Source organism: Trachypithecus francoisi, unplaced genomic scaffold (genome assembly GCF_009764315.1).
Source record: "Trachypithecus francoisi isolate TF-2019V2 unplaced genomic scaffold, Tfra_2.0 Lachesis_group2, whole genome shotgun sequence".
In the NCBI taxonomy this organism is placed as follows: domain Eukaryota; kingdom Metazoa; phylum Chordata; class Mammalia; order Primates; family Cercopithecidae; genus Trachypithecus; species Trachypithecus francoisi.
In genome coordinates this window covers 69971255-69994973 of record NW_022681465.1, presented here as the reverse complement: position 1 = coordinate 69994973, position 23719 = coordinate 69971255, and the positions used below count along the sequence as shown (strand labels likewise).

Genomic DNA, 23719 nt, shown 5'->3' with positions numbered 1-23719 from the left:
AAGAGTTCCACAGCATTTAATTAAATATGAGATGGTTACGTATATTGTACACTTATATAGTAAGCAGCTCTGCGAAATGTTTGTAATGCATGTGGATAATACATGGTCAAATCAGAGATCTTCACTGTAGTGAACAATGGGTATTTTAAAGAATAATTCCAGCAATAAACCATGGAGCTGACAAAAATGCCTCCTGATCTGCATCATTTCCAGGAGCTCTACCACATATTCTTCCTGACCCATTCCAAGTCTTGTAGCCCCTCTAGAAGAACTAAGAAAACACAGGTATGCACCTCTGAAGCAGCCCATACTTGGCTTTTCTCAAGCAAATTCCCATGGAAACCACTGTCTGAAGGACGAGGCAAAGGCTGGTAGGAAATCAACTGAATAAGCCACGGTGCCCTAGACCCAGACACGGCTGTTGGACCAAATTAGTTGTCTTTTCATTTCATGCTATATAGAACTGGCAGTTTACACTTCTGATTAATACATTGTCTCTGATCAGGAGGTTTATTTTTTTTCTTAATAAAATCTGAAAGGAGATTGGGCAGAACCAATTAGTAATCTTACATTACACATTGTCCCTAGGTATGTAATCAAGAATTAACAGCAGTTATGATTATACGATTATAATACATGCATTTTAAATACTACAGCAAGAGACAGATGCTCAGACACTAAATTCCAATGAAACACATGCCAAACAACATTGAGACAAAGGATTTTAGAGCTGGAGATGTCTTGACGTTTCTCTATGGTCATCTCTTCATTTCTTCGAGAGATTGTCTGTTTATACCAAGGATACAAAATCACGGCTCCCAGTTCTGACTTAACGTGTGAGGTTGGGTAGTTTACCTGTCTTCTTGTGGCCCAATTTTCCCGTAAGTCAAAGAAAGTAACAACAAATACTTCAAAGAACCTCTGTGAATAAGGTATCAGAGACCTAGGTTTGGCATGAGATTTTGTGGAGCCTCCTGTTTGAGATTTGACTCCCATTTCTACAAAAGGTAAAGAACACCTGCCCACTGATGAAAAATGTCTTCTGCTGCCTACAAACCAGGCAGATTCTACTTTTCCTCCATGGAAATTTACATCATTTTTGTGCCATTTGCCCTGTCTCCAACAGGGCACTTTCAATATGCCTCTTTTATAGCATTTATAATATAACAATAATTTGTTTACCAAACTGTCACTTTCATTAGGTTTTGTAATTTATGAGGCAGAATGCCATCCTTTCATTTGTCTTTAGGTCCCCTGTGCCTAACACTATGATTAACATGTAGCAGGCTTTCCATAAATGTCTATCAAGGAGGTGGAAGGAATGCTTATCAAAGTGCTTTGAAAATTGCAAAAGCACTAGGCAAACCTAAGGGATTATGGTATTGTATTTATTACTGCTGGTGCAGAGGAGGGCACTTCGGAAAGTAAAACATTCACCTGTAGAATAAGATGGTCTGATTTTACCAGTCCTTTAAGCCAACAGATAAGGTCCATTCATCCGCAGTTAAAACCCATTCACAGACAACACAAAACAAAACAAACAAGAAAACTAAAATATCACAAACACCTAGTCCCCCTAAATAAAGTAAAAACAGAACAAAGAAGAAAATTCAAAACGGAAAACAATAACAACAAATCTCAAACAAAACCCTAAACCTATGACCCCTTCTTTAGTTTTCTGTGCAGCATCTGCCCTTTGTGGTTCTGTGAACAACCAGGGTTTGAAGGCCTTGGGAGAGGGGTTTGCTGCACTTCCCTGTGCTGACATTACTGAGTTGCCTTGACTTTGAGCTAGTCATTGTAAGTCAATCTAGACCAAGAAAGGTAAGATGATAAATATCAAGCACTAATATGTCTCTTCTGTATATCTTCAAGAATGTAGCCTCAGTCAGTTCACTCATTGCATGTACTTACAACTCTTTTTCCCTGAAGTTTGTGGCAGCATCTATTGTTGGAGAACTTGGGACAATTTGGGGATGAATTTAGGTTGGGGTAGTGTCTATACACATGGGAGGGGTCATGCCCCCTCTCACTCATCAAATGTACCTGTGTCCAGGGTCAGTGACATGTTCCTCTGAGATCACGGATGGATGTGGTTGGGTGGTAGCAGCAAAAGAATCACAGTCTTGGTAACAAACAGGAGAAATTGTGAGTTTCTAATTTATTCCCTCTTGAGCTTATTTTCAGAAAAATGAAATCAAATGGGCTTCATGGCTTTTTCTTGCCTTCTTTACCTTCTCTTGACATGGCTGGTCATGGGATTTCACACCCACAAGACCATTTCTCCCCCTCTTTCTTTCTCATAATCATTTTAATTTAAGCGACCATATGTATGTTCACACTTGTCTGGGGGCAGTCCTAGTTTCTGCTCATTGTCCTGGAGGGATTATATGTAAGTTCCCCTTTCACTTTCCAAAGTGACTCAGTTTGGATCATAAATTATCTAAGCACACCCTGTTACTAGTGTGACCTGGCACTCAAGAATGGGGCAGTCCTCAGTGAACAGAAAGGCATATGGCTCAGGGAACTGCAATTAGACTCCCAGCCGTCATATCTTGGCCCCACCCTTCACTGTGTGAACAACTTGGACAAGTTACTTAACTCCTTGGTTCTGAACTTAATGATCTATAAAAAAGTGAGTAGTCATAGTAATTGCACACACCTCCCAGTATTATTGTCAGGATGGAGTGAGACAAGGTGCACAACAGCACTTGCAAAGCACTGGATATATATTAAATCCTAATAATGGCAACTATAATTTTTTATTTTCCTTTCTTTCTTTCCCCCCATGCTCTCTTCCTGCCTCCCTCACTCCTCATTCATTTTCTTTACTCTTCCATTATTTCCTCTTAAAAAAAAAAAACAGCTGAATCATTTGGTCACCTTAAACCTTGTGACCAAATCCACATGGTAGAAGCAGGATGCTCTTGCCTCATCTTGAGTGCCACTGAACTCAGGAAGAGTGGTCAAAGCAATGCTTCAGAATCCTGCAGACTGTGTAGTGGGGTTTTGCTAATTTTGTCTTCTCTTTGCTGTGAGGGAGAGTAGGAACTCTAGACTTCCCCTTTAAATCATCTTTGTTGCTCACGGTAAGTTCACTCTGGGTTTCTTACACTTCACTGGTTTTGGTAGAAGCTGGACATGGTGACATATGCTTCTTCTTGATTTGATCCCAGCGAAGTAAGAATGGGCTGTCCTTGAGCAACTGGGTTCAATGTCAGGATTCCGGATTGGAGAGAAAATGGAGGGGGCAGGGTGCCGTTTGTAGTCCCAAGGCTAAGCAGGAGGTCCTGGTACACATGAGGCCCATTCTTGCTACTCTCCCTGCAGTCTAGGGACCTGGAAGAGGAGAGTATATGGGCATCACATGCACTGACATTCCCAGCCAGGCATCTGAGGGATGAATCTCTTTCAAAACTTTCTGGGGTGATGACCACATCCTCAGATGGGCAGCTGGGGCTCTGCACATCCCTTCCAAGCCTCTGCTTCTTAGATTCTTCTAGTTGCTGAGGAAACGTATCTTGCAGAAAACCTTCCACTTCATCTCTAGCTTGAATGTCATCCACCCTATGAATCTGGCAGTCCAGGAAACTTTCAGGATTGAAACTCACATTTAAATTCTGCACGGAAAAAGCAGAGAAGGCATTAAGATGGCACCAGAGAGACACACCACCAAATGTTCAGTTCCAGAGTAGGTCTAAAGAGTTTTCTGACAGGGAATGTCGCAGAATTGCCTGCATATTCTTCAATGGACTCTTTGCTTCTGGAGCTTCTGAGACACTTCAAGACTTGAAGTGACCACTGGCTATGACCTCTAGCCCCAGGGAGCCCAGAAGTTCTGAGATGTGTATCTTATTTCAGTTCCCTACTGCAGCTAGGGTCTTAGGAGGGGCCCCAGTTACAGGATGCATCAAATACCAAAAGGTGAGGTTCAACTGTTCCTTGTCCTGGAATATCATTCTTGACCACTGGGATGTTGCCAACACAATACTTTTTAAGCACCAAAAGCACTCACCTTTCTTGGTTTCTTACAAAGATGCTCCAGAGTCTTCTTATGATCAGGGAGACTGGGCCATACGATAGGCTTAATTCTGAAATCAGAGAACATTGATAGATGAAGTGAATGGCAGAGGGCACAGGCACACTGAGTCTTCCCACTTACTCTAAGCCTGGAATCAGAAGAACAGAATTCTAGTCTTGGCTCTATCACAATTAGGTGGGTGACCATGGTCAAGGGACTGGTTTTCTGTGGGCCTCGGTGCCCTATCAATTCAAGGAGGAGTTGGACCAGAGACCACTGCTATCAATCCATTCTGTGAACAAGACATGACAATAGTATACCTCTGGGAAAAAGCCCTAGAGGGAAGGAATACCAAGGCTTGCAAGGAGGTAGTTTTGGCGGAGCTATGGAAGTACAATTTGACCCCGTTGTTTACTTCCAATTTAAGTGTTGTCTTTTTATTCCTTCCCTTTACTGACAGCAACTCTGGCAGCTAATTTTGGTGGAAGTGGGGGAATATTTTTCAAGTTGCCCAGGGAAATTGCTTAGTACTTTCAAGGCAGTACTTTTCAAATTAAGGTATTTGTAATCATGGGGATATGTAGCCTTCTGCCAAGGGCATTCTCCTAGTATACTAAGTAACTTAACAAGTGCATGTTTAAAACATCATTTTTATGATGAAACAAACATAGCCTTAGCATGGATTAGAATACAAAATTCCATGAATTTATATGCCTAAAGTTAAGACTTCAAGTGCGTTGTGCATTTGCCATGAATGATGGCTTCTGCAACCTTTAGGAGATATTGGAAGAAAAGCTTGGGAAACATTGCATTACAGAATTCTTACTTTGGGTACAGGGTTTGCCTAATGTTCAGTTTATACATTTTTGCCTCTTATGAAATTAACTGTGGAAATTCACTGAGGATAGATAGAGATATTGGGCACTAAATTTGTGAAATGCCTTAATCCCCTTTGTGGTTTTCTCATCAATAAATGGGACTCAAGCTCTGACTGTCTGTGATCCCACACAATCACCCTTTTTATTAGTTGAAGAAGGTCACCTTTTTTTCCATAACACACAGGCCAAGATGACCAACAGAGCCACAGAGAAAAAACTCAAAATGCTGATGGTTAGTAAGATAGGATCCATCTCCCCTGGAAAGCAAGAATAGATTGTGGTGAGCATTCAGTAGCCATGCAGTGGGGGTAGGGTCTCAGGATGCTTTGCATTTACTTAGTAATGTGGGCTGACTTACTACTTCCTGAAAGTTGCTTTTGAGTTAACAGAAAGATGTGGCAGCTTTATGGAGGGATTTTGGTTTAAAAGGCATTGACTTGGGTGACCAGGCCTAGAGCATCTGCCACTTGAAATGTAAACGTGACCTAGCATCAAAGGTACCAATGCTCTCTTCCCTTCTTAACTTTCTACCAATGGAAAGAAGCCAGAGCAGGAGTTGATGAAAGAGATGTTCACCCCTGTTGCAAATTCTAGGGAGGGGAAGTCTCAGTTCCTAGACATTCTGAGTTCCAGTCCCAAGGACGTCTTCATCCTTCTGGAAAAGGAGATACGGGACAGCCACACCTGCCCACATACCTGACACCAGTAAAGGTGCTTCTTAGAGGGGACTTAAAGACTGCAACCATTGGGGTCCCAGGCTAAATTGGTTAACTGGAGGTAGTGGGTGGAGATTTTGTTCAAAATGTATGGCAGCTTCCAGGAACACAGACGGCCTGTACTAATTCTCAGGTAATAAGAACCCCGCTCCCTGTGCTTCCTTGTTCTTTACAAAAGGAGCGAAGACAGCAGGCAAGTCATTCTCCAAAGAAAGTGTAAGAATGCCCTCCAGGGGTGTCCTATTTTGCAGGTTAGTTTCAACAATCTTCCTCTCACTTGCTCCCACACTTTGACATGCAAAGCACTCTGGGGCAACAAAAACTCTACCACCATTCCTTACCTGGGCTATTGTTGATCTCTGGAGTTCTGAAGTAATAACTTGGACTCCATTCACTCCAGAAGCCTTTAAAATAGTGATCAGGGATGGATCGAACTTTAATCTCATACATTGCTTCAGGTTGGAGGTTTCTCTGGAGGAGTGTCAGCTTTGTGCTGGATAAATTCACATGCTAGAGAGTAGAGTGCAGTTACATTCTTAGGATGGGAAAAGAGGTATTGCCTAAATCTCCCACATCATTTCAAGTGGGATTCCTTTAGTCCCATAAGCATTCTCTCAAGGTTGTCTCATATTTGTTAGAATAAGGAACTCTGATATGTAAAGGAGTCAACAGCAAGATTAGGGACAGAATCCGAGCTTATAAAGGATGTTGTGAGTGGTCTAGGAGGAGAGTGAAATGGTGGGTCTTATTCAGGTGAGTTAGGCACTGCCCAGGCTCTCCCTTTCCACACTTCAATATCTTCTTCTTTTCTCTCTATCCTTTTGCATATCAAGGGGAGAAGAAATGTTAGGTTAGGTTACTGAGCAGGAATCATTTCTTTCCAGAAAGATGCCATTTTACATTGTGAATAGTGATATAGAGACAAAAGCCTCCCCCACACAGTGTGTTATCTTTAAGATAAAAAAACTCTGTAAATTTGATAGATAAAAAGTAGTCCATTGTTATTTATATCTGTATTTATTTGATAATTAGTTCATTTTCATGTATTTATTGAATTTATTCCATATTTCATGAGATTTTTCCCAAATTTTTTGCTCATTTTTCTATTGTGATTTTTTTAAGGAATTATAGGAGTTTGTTATCTATTAATGATACTAACCATCTATCAGCTGCTTATGTGGCAATTTAAGCCTACTTTTAAATTTGCATTTTTGATTTTTGATTATTATGTGTGTTGACATATATAAGCCTCTACATTTTATGTAGTCACATGTCTCAATCCTTTCCTTCCTTCTACAGCTTTGGTGCTTAAGAATGTTCTTCTTCATGTCAAGATTATGTAAACATTTGGCTATATTTTTTCTAGTTTGTTTAGAGTTTCACTTTTATATAATTTCCTTAAATCATCTGTTATTTTGTTGTTGTTATATGAAGGCGGCTAGGCATTTATCATAATTTTTTTAACTAAAAAAATTTTTGGCTGGCGTGGCGGCTTATGCCTGTAATCCCCAGCACTTTGGGAGGCCAAGGTGGGTGAATCACCTGAGGTGAGGAGTTCAAGACCAGTCTGGCCAACATGGTGAAACCCCAGCTCTACAAAAATACAAAAATTAGCCAGGCATCATGGTGGGTGCCTGTAATCCCAGGTACTTGGGAGGCTGAGACAGGAGAATTGCTTGAACCTGGGAGGCAGAGATTGCAGTGAGCCAAGATCGTGCCATTGCACTCCAGCCTGGATGACCGAGCAAGACTTCGTCTCAAAAAAATATATATATATTTTTTTTAGTTAACTAATTGTCCTGGAAGCATTTATTCATAATCCTTCCATTCTCCACTAAGTTGCCTTTCCATTGGTGCAATTTTCACATGAATAATGAAAGATGGCAGGATCAAGGGTGGGGTGGGTAAGTAGAAGGAGGGAGCAAGTGGTTTGGGGAAGGAGTTACATTTATGCAAGTGGCATCTTGCATCATACTGCAAACAAACAAGGCCAATCTTGGCCTGAAAAAAGAGGACAGCAAGAATAAGAAGGTCTTGAGAAAGAGAAATCATCATCTCTCCTCTTCATCTCTGAGGTGCAGAAAAAACAGAAGTTAGGCTGGTGGGTTAACAGAAATCTCATAACCTGGTATACTCCACTCTTCTGCCACCTCCTCCCCAAAATAAATTTCAGGGACTGCCAAATCATTCCAACCTCAACAAATCATGAAGAGAGCATCTAAGTAACCCTCCTGATTATGAAGAAAAATTAAGCTGTTACTTCAAAAACAAAGACCTTGGGCTTTAAAATAAAAACAAAACAAAGACAAACATTATGTCTCTCTTCCTTACCTCATGCTGGTCCCATGAATCCCATGAGCGAGAATGTGGCTATGACTTGGTGATCATAACCAGATAAACATTTTTGCCAGATTTGCCTATGAAAGCGACACTAAACATGATACTTTTTGAGGCCCCTGAATACAGAGGATTAATTTGACCTCAATCTTTATTGTTATCCAACTCACTAATGTAGAAACATTCTGAAGACCAAAATTAGAGTAGAAAAAATAACCAGAGCTAGAAGAGTATGCACTAGGGAAGACCCAGGTTTTCATGGGGCCAATATTGGGAGCTTCTTTCAGTAGAAGGTAGGTTTTGAAAGCAAAATTGTTGGGTCCTCCCAGGGGAAATGCACCATTAGGCCAACAAAACAGAAAACATTGATAAGTTTTTATTTTATTAATGTAGATGAACTACATACCATCCATTTGTTTTCATCCTTTTCCTGGCGGTAAGCTACATCATGCATTAAAACTTTTACATACTTCTTTTGCAAGTGTGATGTATTAAATGTCACCACAAAGTCATTGGCTCCTTCACGATAGACGACACTTAGGTCAAAAGGAGCCTCAGGTTTAACTGGAAAAGAAAAAGAAATAAATTCTCTCTAAAGGGCAGCCAAGGAAATAATTATAGTATTTAAAATTCATCTCCTCTGCAAATCACTTTGACCCTTTTGGTGTCAGTAAATGGCCAACTATTCAGAAAACCATTTCCTCTTCTTGGGTTTAAATCCAGTCCACATTCTCCAGCCTCCCTTGCAGTGGGGTGTGGCCTTGTGAATGAGGTGGGCAGAAGAAATGCACACCCACTTCCATCCTGGCCCAGACACACTCCCATATGTGACTCCTTGGCTGTGTCCTCTTCCACTACTTGGAGTCCTGCATTACAGACGGTGGAGCCACAGGATGGAAAGTGCCCTGAATACTGCTTGGAGAAGCCCCAGTTGCAGGTTAGAAACATCCATTTTGACTCTGATGTGAGTGAGAAATAAACTTACGGTGTTTGAGATATCATATGTTTGGGGGCTTATTTGTTACAGCAGCTAGTGTTAATTTTACACTAAAACACATCCTCTTTGCTTTTGAATATTGGAGAACTTGTTACTAATGAGCCCCAAAGCAGGAGTATTTAAATTCTGAGTCTTCATTCTTATAATAAAATTAGGTTATATGCTGGGAACCTTGCACCTCATCTCAGCTACAGTGACACGAAGGGTCTGCATCCTGGCCCTGGCTAAGACCTTCCAGAGTGGCCTCAGGGGGTCCCCTCTGTCAGTTTCACTGCCTTAATGCTGAAGGAATGCCTTAATTCCTCTTGGGCTTCCTCCTACTGCCTTCCTGCCTTGCAGAGTTGCTGTTAGGATCAAATGCTCCACACATGCCAAGCTGCTGGAGGGAGATCAGTATTACTTCAGGTAGAACAAACCCAGAGAAAGGTATTGATTTCCTAGAAAGGTCCTGAGACTTCCCTGTCCTGGCCTCTTGGCTGCTCATTGATCACAGCCTGGGAAGTTAGCTGTCTGGGGATGGGGGTGCTACTTTTTGCATGACTGATCTCGGGCACAGTTGTTCACAAGAGGATGTGGGTTCATCAAACTTACACTCAGTAGAGTGTGAGCTGGGATTTAGAGCTACTTGCCAGCCCAATAAAATGCGGAGTTTGGCCCAGTTCTTGTTGTAGTCACTTGTTCATAGTGGTGACTGCCTGTTTCTGCTGCTTTGCCTTAGAGGTACTGAAAAAAAAGTAGTGACTTCGTTTTTCACCCTTGGATGCGTTATAAAAGGGAAGTTTATCAAAAGGAAAGATGCCCTGGACCTAGAGGGAAGCAGGAGGAAAGGCGGTGGGTGGAGAACAGCCCAACAGAGAATGATGGCAATGCTTTTGCCCCTCTCCCTGGTTCCTGCCCTCCATTCCATTCTCAACAAGGTCTTCTGAGCTGAAGCCCCTGGCCCGTGTCCATCTTTTAATACTAGAGGAATTAAAGGAAGAACACATCTCCTAAGTACTGCATGCTTTGCTTATGCTGTCTTCAAACAACAGTCACTTATCATCAGCATATCGATAAGGAAACTGAATTTCAGAGAAGTTAATTATGTTGAGGTCCCTGTAAAATGGTTTAAAGGGATTCAAATTCATTTCTTTGATTCTGAGGCTCACTCTTCTTCATTTAACTTTTGTTTCTCTACCTTGTTACATATCACAATGGCTGGTCCTGGTGCCCTCTGGACAGTTCTGCCTCAAGCCCAAATGATTTCTTTGAGCAAATTAGAAAAAGGGGCTCATTTGTCAAGCAATATTTTAGAGGGAATACATCCTCGTACAATCTGAACAATCATATCAATCTACTCTGCCCAGAGAAGTGGAAAGGCAGGAAGCTTCCCTCTTCAGCCTTACTGGGTTGGGAGACACCTAAACAAGGGGAAGTGAGGGTGCAGGTAGTGGCAGGGGAGCGCTAGCTCTGGGGCTCAATCAGAAGCATCCAGTTTAAATTCACTTAAATGGTAGTTCCATTAATGAAGTGTCCCATTAGGACCTAGAAGGAGATGCTACTGTGAGACATGCCTCCACCACCTCTCATCCTGCTTGTCCAGGGGTGCTTTCCATAGCCCCAAGGGACTCACACCACCCCTTCCAAAGGGGCCTGTGCTATCAGCAGTGTGTGTACCGTACCTCTCCCCCTTGCCGTTCGGATGAGGCATGTCAGATTTACAGTCTTCTGGGGGATGGAGACTGTAAGTGCATTAAGCATGTGGGATATGGGGATTTGGAGGTGGCAGGTGTCACCTGGAGGCTCTTGGTGTGTTGTTAGTGCTTACGTGCATGTAAGTGCTTGCATGCTGGTGTGGAGTTTTGTAAGAATGGGCTCTCCCCTGATGCTCCAGGACCTTGTCAGAAGACTCAGAACCTCTGCCTTCTCTGCTCACTCTCAGAGAAGTGAATGTACATTTGCAATGTAAATGGTGAAACTTTAGATATGGTGCCCTATCCATAGAGGCCTCATCTCCAAATGATCAGAACCCAACTTTTTCATAACCTCAGAGATACCCTGTTGTTGTCATCCCTGGTCCTCTGCCACTAACCAGGACCCACACTTGTCATGGCCAACACTGCTTCTGTGTGGCCAACATGCACAGCCATCTGCCTAATGTCTCTTTTCTACTACATTTGTTTTTTCACAAGTTAATTGTTCACACATGGAACTTCTGCTTTAACTCTCTATTTTACCATCTTAGTGAAACAAAACTGAGACAAAGCTGAGCTAGGTTTCTCACTCTTTCCTGTCTTTAGTGAGTATTGCTCTCTTACCTTTAATTTTCTTTTTGAGTGTTGAAGTGAGTGTGAATAGGGAATGCTAAAGGTATTTTTTTAGACATGGTTAACATTTAAATCAGTAGACTTTGAGTAAAGTAGATTGCCTTCCATGATGTGGTGGGCATCGCCCCATCAGTAGAAGGCCTCTAGAGCAAAGACTGAGGTTCCTTGAAGAAGAAGGAAGTCTGTCTCAAGAGTACAATACAGAAAATCTGCTTGAGTTTCTTGCCCTGTGGAATTTAGACTCCGTACTGCACTCTTTCCTGCATTTCTAGTCTACTGGCTTGCCTTATGGATTTTTGCAATTGCCGGTTCCCACAACCACAAAAGTCAGTTTCTTAATAGAAATCTCTCCTGTCAATTATCTGTCTATCTATCTATCTACCTATCTATCTATCTATCTATCTATCTATCTATCTATTCTCCTATTGATTCCCTTTTTTTTTTCTAGAAAACTCTGACTAATAGAGAAGGCATATATACTTTTTAAAATAACTTGACAAGTTAGCTAAACTTATTTGGGGATTTGGGGAGAATACCACAAGGAATTCAGGAGAAGGACAGGTGAGGAAGGAAAGAACAGGTAAGGAAGGAAAGGACACCTGTGGATGGATGACAAGAAACCCAGCTCCAGTTAGACTCTTAATGTAGATTTGCACAAACACTCTCTTTCACAGGTGGGTTTGAAGAGCCTCAGAATTCTTTCATGGCAGAAAAGTACAAATTTCAAAATTTTCATTTATTAAAAAAATTTGCAGTAGGGAATTAGCTATTGTCTATTGCCAATTGTTTCCACTACTTGTCTACTTTTAACCTACAGAGTGTCCAGACACAGTGTTTTCAGGTATCCCCAAAATGACAACCATACCCTTATATACAACTTCTTACCTATAGTGGTTAGGTCTATTTTTTTGCAGGTTAGACTCTTTCCTCCAACCTTCACACATATATTGCTCTTTCCAATCAGTAAGAATTTCTTTGTCTCGATGAAATATATCTCTTGTAGTTTCCTGAAACTCAAGCACTTTACCTCCACGAGGGCCCCACTGTAGGAATAAAAAGGAGATATGTCTTGATTCAGGTAGGAGTTCCTGTATACAATGGAATAGTATCATATGCACATTGATGTATGTTAGACTTTAACTCTGCTCATAGGTATGTGGGTGGGTGAGTGGGGGCATGTTCAGGAATGAGAGATAATGAATTAAAATCATATGGCTTTCTGCTGCTATGATACTTAGTGATGATTTACTTACAATTAGATGCAATTGAACCTGAAATAGTCAGAACATGTTTATAAAATTATAGGACATTTCTGTATTTTTTATAATTGATCATTGAAACACAAATGCTTTGTTCAGGTAGAAAGGTAATTGCTTTTTTTTTTGCTGCTCCATAGGAATATATGTGAGAAATAAGAGTCGTAAAAATATTGATTAAAAAAGAGTTAAAGAAAATGATAACATAGTATAAAGGGTTATATACATAATATCACATATACTTGATGGGTAATGTAAGGGATTTTTGTAGGTAATTTTGGCTGATAAACCCTAACAAGACCGGTTAAGAAAACAAAAGATATAAATTACTAATATGTGGAATGTAGGAGGAGATATCACTATAGAACATGCAGATGTTAAAAGTACAATAAGGAAATTTTAAATGTTATTTTAATGTATGTAATAACTTAGATGTAATGAAAATGTTTTCATAAACACAAATTAGTAAATCTGACCCACATAGAAATGGAATATTTCAAGAGTTATATTTCTGTCAAAGAAATTAAACTTATTATCAGAAAACTTTCCCACAAAGAAAACTCTATGCCTGAGGGTTATATTCTGGTAAATTCTATCAAATGTATAAGGAAAGAAATAGTGCCAATCTGACACAAATTCTTTTAGAAACTAGAGGAGGAATGACCCTTGTCAACCTATTTTTTGAAGCTAGCTTAATCCTTGTACCCAAACCTGGCCAAAATATTACAGAAAAGAAGCTGATAGACAAATATCCCTCAAAATGTATAAGCAAAATTTTACAAGAAAATACTAACACCCTAATTTTAATACATAATGACAAAGTAGGGCATATCTCAGTAAACCAAAGCAGGTTAAACATTCAAAAATTAATCAATATAATTTGCCACATTAACAGGCTAGAAGACATAAATAACCTGGTTATAGTCAACTGATGCATTCAAAGCGTAATTTAGTAACATGAATGCATCTATTCATATTAAAAACTCACAGCAAATAAGAAATAGAAAGTTACTTCCTCAACCCGATAGAGAGCATTTACAAAAGCATACAGTTAATATCATATTTAATGCTGAAATTGTGAACATGAATTGTTTCCCTAAGACCAGGACACGACGGGAATATCCACTTTCACCATTTCTATTCAGTGACGTACAAGAGGTTTTAGCCAATGCATAAGACAAGAGAAACAAATAAAATGTATCCAGATTGGAAAGAAGGAAAAAATACTTCCAGCATTTACAGACAACGTGTTTATTCATGTGGAAAATGGTAAAGAATATTCAATACAACTACAGAAATGAATAAAGTGAGTTATCAAGGCTATGATACAAAGTAAGTTTATATGTCTATAGGCTAGCATCAAACAATTAGAAAATAAAATTAAAAATATTTCAATTTATGATGTAAATAAAAACATAAAATAGAAATAAAATTAATAAAAGATGTTCAAGGTCTTTGCACTAGAAATGACAAAACATTGTTGACAGATTTTAAAAGAAATCTAAATAAATAGAGAGCTATGTTTATGGACTAGCTAATTCAATATTGATAACATGAAATTTTCCCCAAAATGGCCCATATAATATGACTCAAAATCTCAGCAGAATTTTTTAAGAAAGTGACAAGCTGATTCTAAAATTTATGTGGAGATACAAGGAACCCATGATAGCCAAAACAACACTGGAAAATGGAAGCCTCAGAAACCCGACTTCAAACTTAGTATAAAGCTATGATAATCAAAGTAATTTAGTACTGGCATAAGGATAAATACATTGACCAATAGAAAGAATAGAGAATTCAGAAATAGACTCACATATAATGTTAATGGATTTTTAAATGCAGGCACCCAATAAATTCAATGGAGTCATAGCACATCATTTTCAACCAATTTCTTTGAAACAGCTGAGTAAATGTATAGAAAATATAAGCCCTAGTTCCACATAGTTATATAGGATTAATTATATGTCAGATATTAACCTAAATATGAAGGCTAAAATTGTAGAACATTTAAAAGAAAACATAAGAAAATATCTTCCCAATTTTGGGAGTAGGCAAAGGTTTCTTAGCAAGGATACAAAAAGCACTACATATAAAAGAAAATAAATGATATATTAGACTCCATCAAGATAAAAAAATCTCTTGCTTAGTAAAATGCACCATTAAGAAAATAAAATAGCAAACTTCAGACTAGAAAATAGATGCAATACATCTATCTGACAAAGGAAATGTATACAGAATATATAAAGAACTCATATCCAGCAATAATAAAAGGACAAATAACTCAATGATTTTAACAGATTCTAACCCAAAGAAGACATGCAAATTACCAAGTATATGAAAAGATGTTCAACATTTGTTATTTGAGAAATGCAATTAAAAGCCTAGTGAGGCCGGGCGCGGTGGCTCAAGCCTGTAATCCCAGCACTTTGGGAGGCCGAGACGGGCGGATCACGAGGTCAGGAGATCGAGACCATCCTGGCTAACACGGTGAAACCCCGTCTCTACTAAAAATTACAAAAAACTAGCCGGGCGAGGTGGTGGGCGCCTGTAGTCCCAGCTACTCGGGAGGCTGAGGCGGGAGAATGGCGTAAACCCGGGAGGCGGAGCTTGCAGTGAGCTGAGATCCAGCCACTGCACTCCAGCCTGGGCGACAGAGCGAGACTCCGTCTCAAAAAAAAAAAAAAAAAAAAAAGCCTAGTGAGATACTATCCCAAACTCAAATGTTGCAAATGATGTGTAGCTCTCATGCATTGCTGGGAGGAGAGTAGAATGGTATAACCACTTTGAAAAACTGTTGGGCAGTTTCCTATAAACTTAGATACACTCTTACTTTATGACGCAGCAATTCCATTCTGAGGTTTTATACCCCAGAGAAATGAAAATACATATTCACAAACTGATTTGTCCAAGAATGTGAACAGCAACCTGAGAAAGAATAGTCTCAAACTTGAAAAAACACAAATATTCATCAAGAGGAGAAAGAATTAAAAATTTGTGGTATATTCATACAATGGAATTACTATTCAGCAATTGAAAAGATGAGCGATGAGATGGACATCAACATAGCTAACTCTCACAAACACTATGTTAAATGAAAGAAAATAGAAAAGAATAAAGAGTATTCTATTAATAAGAACAATCAGAAACTGGCAAAAACCAAAGGGTAATAGAACTGAGAATTATGATTGCTCCTGGGATATGAAGATTGACTGGAAGGGAATATGAAGCATCCTTCTAGGGAAAAAAAAAGTTCTATATCTTTACTGTTGGAATGGCTACATGTCATAGACATTTCTCCAAATTCACTAAAGTTTTGTGCATTTTACCACACATAAATTTTACCCCTAAAATCCATTGTAATCAAACAAAAAATAAATAAATAATGTAAAAATTAAAAAGTAACAAAGGTATATATTCTCCTTGTAAAGATAGAATAAAAGTAAAATCCAAGGGTTATTTTCCTTTCCTAACCCTAAATTTAATTTTCCTCTTCTGTGATAAACACAGTTACCAATTTGTTTTTCCTATGTGCTCTTTAAGCTCAGCCAAATAGCTCTAAAGAGGCATAACTGGGTCAAATTGGAAGTGAAGATCTGGGCAGAAAAAAGTTCCTCTGGGTAAGTTTGCGTATATGAAAGAATTCTTTCCATTATCCAGATGTAATTTTGTTTAAATCCTAAGGAGTGTGTTCTAGGAAGGCCTTTTACTACCTACAACCCACAATGTGTGTTGGTTTTCCTTGGTGAACTGGATGTGTGTATACTCTTCTCTAAATGTGCTCAAATGAGTCCTTTCGAGAATGGCTCCTGGACTCAGCACAAAAAGAGGAGCATGTTTGTCTAGCTTGGGGTGAGCTGGCCAGGAGGTTAAACACAGGGGAGAGTGCCCCAGCTTTAGGTACAGAATCTTTCACCTTTGGTTTATTGTGGTCTGAGAGTGACTGGTTAAGCTCCTACGGTCATGAAAACTAGAGATTGGTGAAAAATGTTAAGTTAATTAACTGGCAAAATATATTGATTACTTTGGGGACATTCCTTAAAACTGTTCTCCCAAATCGTTACTTTTGTTAACTGCTATCTTTTAGGGTATGCAATTGTTTAGGCTTTAAAGAGTATGCGTGTATGTGTGTGTGTTTCAAAGTTACTAGGGAGTTGTGTTCCTTGTTGGGGTAGATGGGCTTTCCCATTTGGAACAGGATAAAAATAAAAACTGAATTTTTGGGTAAGGTAGACAGACACCAGGGAATAAGCTTAGGACAAACACCAGGTGGAAAGATCTGAAGATGGTAATGTTGTCACGATTTGATAAATAAATCTAGAAGGGAAGACTGGGAGTGGGGTCCCATTTCTGAATTTTAGGTAAACATGGGTTGTAGAGAAGCTAGGACAATAACTTTTAGTTCAATCCTTGAGTATAGAATATATTTGTAAGGAAAGTATGTGTGAAATATCCAATTACAGGCCCCAACCTGTAGCAAGTTTCTGGCACTGTTGGGAATTTAAGGGGAATCTAAAATGGTATTCTCAGCTCATTCCCATGTTTTTGAGAAATAAATTAATGAGCAATGGACAATCAAGGATGACCGTATGGCTGCCTTGTGAAACTAGGCATCCTTTTAAGGGCTCTGAACTCCAGGAGTTAATCTATTAAAGAGCTCATACTTATATTTTCTGCTGAAAATATTTCTTAAGGCAGTCCCTTTCCAACTGAAATACCTGAATCCAATTGGAAAACCCAAATAGAGGAGGCTCTGGACAGATTACAATTACAATATGACAGGAAAAATCAAGAGACATGTTAAAGGGTAAGTGTGTTCACGTGGGCAAGGAAGTGGTCAAATATGGTGTGAATGAAAGTGAACAGAAAGGTCAACCTCAGCTTGGCCAAGAGAAACCAGGATGAACACTCAGCCCACCAGCCAAAAAGCCAAAGTCAAACCTCTGTGTGGGAGTGATTTGCCCATGAAAACGAATGCATTGCTTGAATGAGTTGTTTGGCTGTTTTAGTGCAATCCATTTCCAGCCTAGATTGTGGACACTGAACTGGTTCCGGTTCTTTCTACATATTTTATTCCTGGAAAATGTGTTAGGGAAGTGAACAGAGGCAGACGGAGAACACAGTACACTACTCAAGTCCAAGAGCATGTTTATCTAAGGACTGCAGCAGGAAGCGCTGCAATGAATAGATGCAGGAAGCTCCCATAAATTAACATAAACAGGAATTCAGGATTTGTTTGGACTATGGACTATGGAGAATTGTCTCAGTGTCTATGGAATGTAGGAAGCCTTCTATTACTACTGGTGGATCTTGATTTACTTTGCTCACTAGGACACTAAGTAAAAATTAGGTCATTCGGATACAAATTTGGAGATAGCTTCACATCAGAATTTCAAGTTAGAGTAATGTCTCAAATCACCAGAGATAGTAACCCTTGGCAACAAGAGATGACTTATGGTGGAAGGAGAAGATAAAGTTCCCTGAGACCTTTAGTAAACTTTCAAATCAAAGACTCTTTTTCTTTGCCTTTTCTGTGAGACTTTGTGAAAAAAATGCCAACTTGTTCCTGTGGATTTTTGGAAAATTTACATTGAGAGGATCATTTGAAGTCAAATTGTGTCAAGATGGTAGAAGTTAGGTCAATATTCACAGAATAATTTAATGTTGCTTCCCCATTACTCGTTATTCACTGGCTATTTGGAATGATTTACATGATGAAACTATTTAACCACCACCACCTTCCTGTGAGGCAGGTTATCTCATTTTACAGGTGAGGAAACTGAAGCATAGATATATCACATAACTTTCTCTTGGTCAAAAAGCTAGTAAGCACTGGTATTGGGATTGGAAACAAGGCAGTTTAACTCTCAGATGCAACTTGAAGACACTGGATTGTCTCATGTTGGGCAAATAGATTTTTGGTGAGGCATGTTGTAGGAGACGCAGGTTTTAAATTTTGACACGAAGTTGGGAGGAATGTGGGATCCCCAAGATCCAGAGTGTCATTTGACTGAGCCTCAGGATCTGAAAGTTGGACCATGAGAGGAGCTTTGCATGAGTGTTTTTGGTGAAGGACAAGCAGTTTCAGGAGGCTGTTGGGAATTCCTTAGATGCTAACATTTGTTAATTAGGCCACATATTCTTTCTTTTGCAGCTATTAAAAAGACCACATGAAAAGAGAGACAGAGGATGCCTAAGCAACCATTAAAACCACCATCCCTCACCATATTTCAAATTCCAGATTGGTGGTGTTGACATCTGGGTCCTCAAAAGCACAGGTCAGTGAGTGCTGGGATCCATTCACTTCCAACTGGCTATAGCATGAGAATGAGTAGTCATCCAGTTCTGCATCTTCCAAGTCTCCTGAGGAGGAACAAACATGCAGCTGTTAATGAAACAAATAAATGCATCCTTTTGAAATATGGCATGACCTTAATAAAATAGCAGACTCTGTGGCAGACATGCAGTAGTAATGGATTGTGTATTATCTAAGGAAGGAAAGCCCAAGGGCGAAGACAAGAAAAATGCTTCAAAACCAACCAACCAACAAAAAACAAAAAAACCAAAAATGCTCAATGCTAACAGAGTTTTCCAATAGAAAAAAAAAACCATCATAATGAGTAAGTAACCGCCAAACATTTCTGAGTTAAAGAACCAGAGGCACTGAACACATTTCTTTTCTGTATTTAAACTGGAGTTTCTTCTACTACATTTGTTACATTGATTGTCCCTACATTTCAAAGAAGAGACACTTTATTTCCATTATCCTCGTGCTACCTAATCTCACTTTTGACTTTATTACAAATCATAATTTATTCCCTCCCTAGTATCTTTTTTTTCTTAAATGAAGGACAATGATAGCTATCTTGCAGTCAGAATTTTGCTTTGTTAAGAAGTCACTTTCCCTTGCCTAAAAAGGCATCCCAACTAAAAGTGGCACTGATTATCTCCATTATCTTAAGCTACTGACTGAGACAAATGTGGTTAGGAAAAAAATTAGATCTGTCAGGACTCAGATTTGGTGAAACTTCCTGTGAATGTTGTACATACTGCTTCTTCTCTTATAGATTCTTCTATAGACACAGTATCTTATAGATTCTAGCAGGATTCTGGAAGAAAGTGGGGAACCAAAAATTTTCTTTTTTATTGCTATTACTTTTGGAAAGTGTAATCTGTCACAAACAGTATTTGGTTTCTTAAGCTGAGTTGTAGACCCTATAATGAAATCTACATTTTTTATGTATGTTTTACATGATAGCAAAGTGAGGCTGGAATAAATATGTCAGAAAGTGTACAACCACTGGGACCTGAGAAAATCCAGAGCAAGCAAAGCCATTCTCAGAGTGCTCAAGTGTGAGCCTAGGACTGCGTCCATGTATTTTTGGTTCACTGGTACTAGAAATTAGATGCTTCCAAGGCTTTACACTGGAAACAGAAAATCGAATCCCAGTTGAGTGTCCCAGAGATCAAGGGCTATTGGAACAGCACTTTCTTTACTTAAATAACTCAGTAGGGAAAATGGGAAAGTTAGTAAAGCTGATTGTGAATGGACCAACCAGTTGAATGACAGATTGGCTCAGTCAAAGCAACAAATCTCAAACAGTCCTAGCTAGACCATAGGTGTGGGTGGTGCTCACAGCCACAGGCATTTATCTTTCTGGCCATTCCAAGAATCCATCTAGCTCACAGCTTTGCCACCAGCAAAACTCTTTATGTAATTTCAGCAGGGTATGGCCCTCCTTCTGATGACAGCATGAAATAATGAGAGGCAGCCCGCTAATTTTGTAGACTTAGATTTCTTCCCTGTGCAGTGGTAGCTTTCTAAATGCGGTGGTTCTGACTTTACATGGCACTCCTCACACTGTCCTGACATTTTCTCTTCCACCAATCCTATACACAGAACATACATTATTATTTGGATTCAGACATCCTGTGGGCCAGCTTTGTCTTCACGATTCTTCAATAGAGACAGCACACTCTAGCAGATGCCAGCACCCACATCACAAAACAAAGGACCCCCACTTCCACTCAGTCTGGCAAAGCATACAACATACAACGAGCCATTTATACCCTGTTTCCTGCACCTAAAATGGCTGTGTTTTAGGAAGCAGCTCACTGACTTTTCAGTAGATATTACTGGGCAGAGTTCCTTTGTAACCAAGAAAAATTCCCTTCAATGACTTATAAAATGTGATGGCATTTCACAAAGAGAATATTGTGCATGACACGAGCTGAAAAATTCTTGGTTAAGAGTAGTTAATGTACACGGTGGTTAAGACCTGTGGTGTCAGAGCTGGACAGATGTGCATTTAAATTCTGTCTGCATAGTCTATCTGTGGTCCTCTGTCAGGTAGGCAACTTCTCTAAAACATGTGTTCTAATATGTAAACTCATGCTATGAGCAATCACTGAATGGTTCTATACAAAGAGGCAACTTAGAACACAGTAAGGATTTAATAGAGATTAGCTATGAGTATAACATTTTCTGAGAAATAAGTAATGAAAAAGTAAAATAAGAATTCTAATTCTGAAAATGTACATGAAACATTTGAGCTTCTCTTTAAAAAGTTTATGTCAATTGAAGGTGTTATAATCACTATGGTTTTGAAATTACATGGAGCTTTTGAATAATGGGTTAATCTATTATTCTTTAAATGCTCAATAATTAATATTATTCATATTTAAATAGGTATCTAGACATATTTATCCATAAAAATTTAAATTTTGTGGAATATGTATCATAGGCAAGCCAGTGTCATTTAGAAGTCTTCTTCCTACTGAATGGAGTTAGTTGATTAATAGTGTAAATTATTTGGATTTTTTTTTTTTTTTTTTTTTTTTTTTTTGAGGCGGAGTCTCACTCTGTCGCCCAGGCTGGAGTGCAGTGGCCGGATCTCAGCTCACTGCAAGCTCCGCCTCCCGGGTTTACGCCATTCTCCTGCCTCAGCCTCCCCAGTAGCTGGGACTACAGGTGCCCGCCATCTCGCCCGGCTAGTTTTTGTATTTTTAGTAGAGACGGGGTTTCACCGTGTTAGCCAGAGTATACCTTTATTCTCTTGGTCATCCTTGTGATGATCAGAAAATTGACAACTTTTGACAAGCAGCAACTGAATGTGAATTCCTTGTACCCCAAACTGGGAAGTATTTTGATGTAATCATGTGAATAGGGTAATTATACATCTTCTAAAAAATCTGAAACTTAAAAAGTTAAAGTGAAAACTCAGCTTTCAACTAGAATTCTTATATATTTCAAAAATAGTATGATCACCATGGTGAAATAGTGAGTATAGATGACACCAAAGAGAGTAAGATTTATGTTTCCTGCCACACATCAGTCTTTGTGGAAATCCAAGGCAATGTTTAGCATAGAATAATGATCATCCCCCATAAAGTGAGTCATACACTGTAAAAAATGTCAAACTCTCTGACAATTCCCCTAATGAGAAAATTCTAGGGATTTCCATCCTTAGTAATTACATGACTCAAAATATATAAGCTGAGTCATTAGGCTGATGTGTTTGATATTGTCTACAGGCAAATACTCTTTAACTCTTGAAGTGAAAGGGCTTAATTTGCAGGAGCAAGTTGATTGTCTAAATTCCCACATGCCTCCTGCTACTGTTAGACACTTCTGTCTAGTTTTGTTATAATTACAATGTGTTTATATATGGGCAGGGTTGGCTTCTTGGTATAAGTTTTTTAGATCCCAAAGAGAATCATTACATATGGCCAATTTGTTGGTGTAGAGGCAATTCAGTGTATTGCAATGAGTAAACTTATTTAGATCTTTCTCTAGTCAGTTATTTACTTAAAATCTCACATAAATCTCTCAAAACTATTTTGAAAACACTTTCAAAAGTTATTGGATGTCTACCATATTCTAGCCACTGATTTAGGTGTTGAGGATATAGCACTGGTCAACGCAGACAAAGCTATTGATTGCTTCTGGACATTATCTCATCCTGAAAGTTGTGCTTTCAGGATTTCTTAAAAAGTCAAACAAAATGAATCCAATTTGATCTCCTGACAAGGTCAAATGACTTTGGACATTTTCCTACAAGCACAGTCATAGCATCTACATGAGTGTTCTTTTTGTAAGAGCAGAGGAATCTTTCAACATTTAAGATCTACACTTGGGAGTGAAATGCATTCCTTCTTGAGAATTCTGAGGTCTTATAAACCACCCATAGTATTGACCCCCTGCCCCCTGTCATGGTGGTTAGAACATTTTAAAAAATGACTGAATATGTAGTAAATTCTCAAACTCCACTCCAACCCAGTGCCTGACTCAGGTCTGTTAGGGAACTGAGTAGCCTGAAACCATGCTACAGATAATCCAAAATCCATAAGAAAAGTAAGAAATGACTCACCATTTTGCGCATAGCCACTTTCTCCAGAAACGACTTGAAGGAAAGAAAAAACTATGCCAAAAGTTGTACCTAGAATTGTCATTCTGAGAGAGAAAGAGAGAGAGAGAGATGTGTGAGCCAGTGTGTATGAAATGAATGAGAGGAAGAGGAAGGGAGGGAGGGAGGAAGACAGAGAAGCTTAGATCTAGGGCTTTATACTTATCTAACCACAGACAAGGGAAGTATAAACACAGCAAAAAAGAAGGCAAGTTCCAGAAACAGGAAGTCTGAGTAAAAATATTGCTGCTGTAAGCAGAGGTAAAGGACATGAAGAGACCTAGAGCCTCTGAAATTATTGTTCCTCCTGGATATTCCCTGCAGCCCCCACACTTACTGTGCTTACTTTAAAGTAAAGCAGTAGATTCACACCTAGGCTCAAGCTATCTTAGGCCAGAGGCTACTTTATTTATTTTTTTAATTTTTATTTTTTTGAGACAGAGTCTTGCTCTGTTGCCCAGGCTGGAGTACAACGGCATGATCTTGGCTCACCGCAATCTCCACCTCCCAGGTTCAAACAATTCTCCTGCCTCAGCCTCCTGAGTAGCTGGGACTATAGGCGAATGCCACCATGCTGGGCTAATTTTTGAGTTTTCAATGGAGACGGGGTTTCGCCATGTTGGCCGGCTTGTCTTGAACTCCTGACCTCAAGTGATCTGCCTGTCTCAGTCTCCCAAAGTGCTAGGATTACAGGCGTGAGCCACCGTGCCTAAGGGCCCACTTTAAAAGAATCTGAAGACAAAAACTCAAACTTACAAAGTGAATCAATTGGTTGTTTGGAGTGAGTTTTGCTTTAAAGAAACAG

At 39.3% G+C, this 23719-nt stretch overlaps 1 protein-coding gene across 1 annotated transcript; it reads right to left on the bottom strand.

The window, feature by feature from the left end:
- On the bottom strand, positions 1-23082 carry IL7R (interleukin 7 receptor). Its single transcript, XM_033179351.1, has 8 exons — positions 22879-23082; positions 18733-18871; positions 12141-12298; positions 8359-8516; positions 5957-6125; positions 5063-5156; positions 4016-4091; positions 1-3620 (listed from the first exon to the last, which is right to left on the bottom strand). Exons 1-8 carry the CDS (start codon positions 22958-22960, stop codon positions 3117-3119), a joined length of 1380 nt encoding a protein of 459 aa, XP_033035242.1. The 5' UTR covers positions 22961-23082; the 3' UTR covers positions 1-3116.
- Between the last annotated feature and the right edge of the window lie 637 nt (positions 23083-23719).